The sequence below is a fragment of the Austrofundulus limnaeus genome, unplaced genomic scaffold, assembly GCF_001266775.1.
Source record: "Austrofundulus limnaeus strain Quisiro unplaced genomic scaffold, Austrofundulus_limnaeus-1.0 Scaffold4, whole genome shotgun sequence".
Lineage (NCBI taxonomy): Eukaryota > Metazoa > Chordata > Actinopteri > Cyprinodontiformes > Rivulidae > Austrofundulus > Austrofundulus limnaeus.
Window position 1 is genome coordinate 392,143 of NW_013952406.1, and position 6,212 is coordinate 398,354.

The following is a 6,212-nucleotide window of genomic DNA, read 5'->3' on the forward strand; positions in this document are numbered from 1 at the left end:
GTGCACAAGCGACCAACTTGAAGCGTTGGCTGCGATTTTGAAGCTGAAATCGTGTTCGGTGTGAACGCAGCATAAGGCTATAATGTCTAAAAAAAACATGAATGGAAGTCAATGAACGGTCCCCACAGGGTTGAAGAACAAACGTGTGTGTGTGTGTGTATAGGTGTGTGTTTGTGTGCATGAATGGGTGAATGAGAAACACGTGCAAAGTGATTCACAGAACCCAGCTAAAGTTACAAGAGCCTAAACCTGAACGGACCATCAGAGCTTCTGCCTCATTCTGACGACTCTTTGAGTGAGTTTTTTTTTACGCTGCTGTAAAGATTTTACCACCAATAAACAAAGTCTCTGCAGAAGTAATTGGATTTGTGTTTTCAACCTGTAGTTAATATTTATGTTTTGCATTATGAAACTCGTTTTTCACATAACAATCCTCCAAAAAACGCAGCAGGACGAATTAAAAAAAAGAGACTTTTCACCGGATGAGAGAACGCAGAGGGTCGGTGCTGTGCGTCGTGAAAACCACCGGGGGAGGGGGAGCGTATAAATGAGGTCAGGGGGGTCTTCTCACAATGGAGGCCAAAGGGGGTTCACGCGCGGGTTTTAAACTGTGTCAGGAGCGACGGCAGTCTGGGCTTTGTGCACCAGTTTGGGGCAGATACAGTCGGGGGGAGGCGGCGGTTTTCAAGAACAAAAACAAATATTTCCAGTTGGCTGCTCTTCCACCTGCTGCATCAAACTGGAAGCAGGAGACACCTGCAGAAACCTTCACAGATACGAGGCAGAGCTCGGGACCCAGAACACGTCTGAGTTCAGCTCTGACCCCATTTCTTACGACCACCCTGAAACGTCAAAACCGATTTGAGGGTTTGCTGTTTTACCTGCGTGGCTTTGTCGTTGCCGCATGCAGCCGTGGCGCCCTCCGTCTCTTTGGGCCACTGACCCTGCAGGTAGGGTCCCACGATCGTGTCCAAGGACAGGGTCCTACGGATGGTGGGTCTAGGTGGGCGAGCTGCTGTTCTGTCCGCTTTAGGGAACAGAAAGGCCACATTTAAGTGCTAGTGACACATATCCATATATATATTAACAAGGCATAGTACACATGATTTTACATAGTTTGTCACATAACTGCATATTTTCTTTTGAACTGGGCGCAGCCAATCTGAAACAGGAAGTGACATCAAAGGGGAACTTCCTGGTTTTTGTTTATTGAAAATATATTAGTTGAAGTCTGATAAAATAATTAAAGAAACGTCCGATTTTTTTCTACAGTCTGTTATTAATCATTGATTAGATACAGGTATTCCCCTTTGACATCACTTCCTGTTACTTCACATGCAAATATCTCAACAACTGTTCATCTCAGTGGCTTGAATTTTATTTTGCTTTATGTTATTAATGTTAAATATTAAAACATGTATTCACATGTATTATATAAATTCCATGTCCTGGCACTTTAAATGAATAGGTGAGGTGAGGTGAAAAAGCGTTTGCTGGGGGCTTCTTGTGCCTCTCTGGCAGGTGAAGATCCCACCTTTGACCCGGTCCACCACAGGCTGCAGAGTTTATTTACCACCAACCTGAAAGCACATGTCACCGGGCCGGGTTTCAGGGTATAAATAACTCACAGATGTGAGTTTCATGGATGTAGTTTAGGAAGAGGAGAAACAAAGAGGCTTTTAAAGCTGCTGCTGCTGGGTTAGCGTCAAGCATGCAGCAGAAATCCTGCAGGTCACGGTGTGAAGGCACATGAGTGTCCAAATAACATTACGAGATGGGGGGGTTATGTTTCAGGGTTCACAACCTTCACTGCTGACCTCAGTTTCTCAGAGCATGTTGTCACTTTTAGAGATCTCCTGTTGAACTATTTAAGACTTGAAGCTGTTTTGTTCAAATCTTGAAAACATTGCATGCAGTTCTGCAGAACCTCACACCCAGATTATGTGTTGTTAGCGTCTCTCTGATACGTCAAATTATAGCTCAATATCTCTAAAACTGACCGATAAACAGAAACAGGATCAACGCCAACAGTTTCTATTACTGTCAAACCAAATTTAGGTTCTATTTTACATAATCAATTGGCTGTGGCGGCCATCTTAAATTGGGTTGACTCCAAAAGTTAATCAGTTGTAGAGGTCCATTAAATGATTTTTTTCCTGAAAGCTTCATTAAAATCCATCCAGTGGTTCGTAAGATATTTAGCTAACAGACAAACAGGAGCAGACTTGACTCCAGTTACAGCTTATGTTTTAAGCAAAAATCGTGCACAATGAGTAGTACTTATCATATGTGTTGTGTATGGCTCTAAGCTACTGTTACACCAAGTTTTGGATCAATATCTTAAAAACTGAGTAAATTATAGCACTTTTGTGTTTTATATAATCAATTGGCTGTGGCGGCCATCTTAAATTGGGTTGACTCCAAAAGTTAATCAGTTGTAGAGGTCCATTAAATGATTTTTTCCTGAAAGTTTCATTCAAATCCATCCAGTGGTTCGTGAGATATTTAGCTAACAGACAAACAGACTTGACTCCAGTTACAGCTTACATTTTAAGCAAAAATCGTGCACAATGAGTAGTACTTACAATGTGTGTTGTGAATGGCTCTAAGCTACTGTTACACCAAGTTTTGGATCAATATCTTAAAAACTGACTAAATTATAGCACTTTTGTGTTTTACATAATCAGTTGGCTGTGGCGGCCATCTTAAGTTGGGTTGACTCCAAAAGTTAATCAGTTGTAGAGGTCCATTAAATGATTTTTTCCTGAAAGTTTCATTCAAATCCATCCAGTGGTTCGTGAGATATTTTGCTAACAGACATGGTGCTGACTTTAAACAGTTGTCTAAAGCACTCAGATGGTGTGATGGGGATCAGCCTCAGCTACCACCACACTAAATTTAAAGGTAAAATATCTGTTTTGTGGTGTTTTTATTTACCCGTCCTGAGCTCCCTGCAGACCGGACCTGAGCCCCTGTGAAGCTGGTACGGGACCGTGGCTCTGAGGGGCTGCAGACTGGGGTTGCTGCAGCCCCGGGGGGCTCCTGCAGCTCCGCTCCTGCCCGACATCCCCACGTCTCTCTGCGGGCTTTGGGTTCGCATCCCGTCGCTGTCCGTCAGCTCAGCCTGTCCGACCACAATCATTCAGTCCCTCCGGAGCGATGATCCGAACCCGCGAACGGGTTTCATGTCGCCTCTTTTCTGACTGTTCTCGACTCACAGCTTTCAAACAAACTGAATGAGCTTCAAGAATAAAAAAAAAAATCACATTTCTTTCTACGTTTTTAGTTTTTTTTGGCGTTAGTTTCTTACTTTTCTCCCCGTCTGCACTGACAACAGTCCAAGCTGCGCAACTGTCTCGTGCAGCGTGTTTGTAAAAGAGGCTGATCTGATTGGTTGCTGCCGGATCCTTCTGAACGCTGATTGGTCCAGACATCCATCCGTCCACACTGAGGAAAGATCCCTCCCACTTTGTAAAGATTTGTAGGGGTGCCTCAATTTCTGGTTCAGGGGATGTTAAGAGGTCACTGCAGGAGCTCAGAAGGTCCTGGATTGTTTTAACTAGCATTAATACACAATTTTACACAATTCAGGGCAAAAAAAACCAACATATTTATACATCAAATTACATGTTCATGTTTGATACAACCACGAAAGTGCAGTATCAGGTGGTTATTGGTGTCTATCATAGCTACAAGCTAAAATTAGCAAAACTTTATCTACAAGTTAAAATAAGTAAAACAATCAGTAAAAGCTAAAATTAGCAAAATTGTAACTAGAAGCCAAATTTTTTTTTAAAACAGTAGCAAAATCCTAAAAAGTAAATCGCTAAAATTTAGCAAGACAGCAGCGAAAGGGAGCACAAGATAAAAATAGAGTAAATAATATAAACATTTTTACGTTTTAAAATACTAATAGTTGATACTAATTCTGATCATGCTGAATTTTCTTTTTGGTGCTGAATATAGTTAAGACCTAAAATACGTAAAACAACAATTGAAAGCAAAAAATTAGCAAAGCCATCACTAAATGCCAAAAAAGTTCAAATAATAGTTAAATCTAGAAGAAAAATTGAAGCTAGAAAAACAAAACATTGCTAACATTAGCAAGACAGCAGCTAAAAGTGATCACAGGAAAATAACAACTGAGCAAAAAGGTATTAAAAATGTTAAAAACTAAACTTTGTTGAACTTATTCCAGATCATGCTGGGCGTTCTGATATATGATGGTTAAAATTGCACAAAATTAAATAAAATTGAATGAAAAAAATGTGTAAATAAGAGTCTAAATATTGACTCAGCATTCAGACTTTAACCACTCTGAGGATTTGGGGCAATTTTTAAAACAACACCTCTAGATGGAGCCAGAGTATGAAAAAAACCCCATTAAAAACACATAATGGAAAAAGGCAGTTTATTGCAACATAAAACCAGTAAAATCAGTATGCATGTCCTCAGAATCTAACCGGACTAAAGGAAAACACGTGAACAATAATAGCTTGTAATCAATAAATAGCTGCACAAATTTAAATATACTTTGACAGTTTTAGATTAGACACACTGTAATGATATGCACTTTGACAGGATTTTAGACCCTGATCCCACTCAGCCACACATCCTGTACTCTCCGACATGTTTTGTGAAACCTCCCGACCTTACAAACTGACCGTTCTGTCTGTCTTTACATGTGCTATTTTGGTTTAGATTCAATAAAACAGGCTGAAGATGCTGAAAAACACAGATGGAGTCACGGTGAGAATACTGAGATGCAAAAACAAAACACATAGTAAGATAACCGGATGCTTCGGAGAAAGTTTATATGATGTCGGATACTAGAGGGTGTTGGAGGTCAAAAGCAAAACGTTGAGTGGATAAGGCAAAGAATCTAACAAACGCATCGTTTTAGCTTCATGACGGTGTCTCGCGTACAAAAACTCACGACGTTCCTGTTCTTTTTGTTCGACGGAGGAGGTGTAGGGAGCAGGACGTGGGTCAGAGCAGCATCACCAGGCAAACAGGCTGTGGGTCGGATCCGTCCGGAGCTCCTAGCTGGGGGAGAGCGCGGGGCTGGGCTCGGTGCTGATGTTCACCAGACACTCGCTGGACTTCAGGCTCGCCAGGGACTTGGAGCTGGGCAGAGAGGCCAGCGAGCCGCACAGACCCAGCATGGAGGGGGTGTTGTCCTTTCCTGCAGACAACACAAAACGCACACTGTGAAAACTCCCATTATGATCCCGCATCGTTCAAAACCGCCCACGCCGAGACACGCAAGCAGGCATGAAGCCCGCCTTTGTGTGCACGCTCATACATGTGCATTTGTGTAGAGAAAGCAAATGTATTCCTGCTCCAGCAGAAACATCATGTATATAACATACAGCACTCTGACTGACTCAGCTCCATTTAATCAAACCTGAGCTGCCATAATTCTGAGAGCAGGACGTCCAAACAAACTTCATCATCTATGTTTCTATGAGACGTCAGGGGGTGGAAGAAACTTCTGAACCACTAATTAGTTGGCTGCAGTCATGGCTGCCAACTGTAATTTACTGTATGTCTTCTTTGTTACTGGAAACCCAGAGTCAGGACGGAGTCACAAAATATTTAATTTGACAGATGCAGTGAAGGAGAACAAGCCAGCTCGTTTATTCAGGGTATCTTTACTGATGATTTAAATGCTGCAGCAGATAAACGGTGATGGATGTTGAAAGTTTGACCTGCTGAGTTCCAGGCAGCGTCTCCATTTTGTCTGCCATCAGTCTTCTGGGAGTCAGAGTTCAGACTCACTTCAGCAGAAAGCTGCTCCAGACTGTGGAAACTCCTCCTGGATGGCACAGATATCATGCAAACAGGTTAAAACAGTCCAAACTATCATTTAAACTTTAAAATGTCTCATGTTGTTCTTTACGTCAGTGTCTTATGGGGTGCCAAGTGTAAAATGTTAAGAAATATTTGATAAAATGCTTATCTCACTTTCTGAGAGTAAAATCCTAGTTAAAAAAATTCCACTAACATTTTATTGTTATTGAGCTTACTGCTCATACTTGCTATTTTTTTACTAAATGTTAAATATAAGTTTTATATCTAAGTGTTAAATCCTAAATGTAAAAATTATATGTAAAAGTTGTGGCTAAATGTTAAAGTTTACATTTAAGTATTTCCGAATAGAACACAGCCTTTGCTGTTGGTGCATGGCGTTTGTTGTGACATCATCATCC

General features: G+C 41.3%; 2 protein-coding genes across 2 annotated transcripts in view; both read right to left on the reverse strand.

The window, feature by feature from the left end:
* Positions 1-3,450, reverse strand: part of fam117aa (family with sequence similarity 117 member Aa) — an 11,992-nt gene extending 8,542 nt beyond the window's left edge. The window contains exons 1-2 of the mRNA XM_014022139.1: positions 2,938-3,450; positions 882-1,027 (exon numbers count right to left, since the gene is read on the reverse strand). Of these exons, the coding sequence (XP_013877593.1) occupies positions 882-1,027; positions 2,938-3,142 (351 nt within the window). The 5' untranslated portion in view covers positions 3,143-3,450. The remainder of the gene's footprint in view (positions 1-881; positions 1,028-2,937) is intronic.
* Positions 3,451-4,394: 944 nt separating this feature from the next.
* The window catches only part of rundc3aa (RUN domain containing 3Aa), a gene marked incomplete at its 5' end in the record, with an annotated part of 4,820 nt that continues 3,002 nt past the window's right edge, over positions 4,395-6,212 (reverse strand). The window contains 2 exon segments of the mRNA XM_014022150.1: positions 4,395-5,185; positions 5,712-5,818. Of these exon segments, the coding sequence (XP_013877604.1) occupies positions 5,043-5,185; positions 5,712-5,818 (250 nt within the window).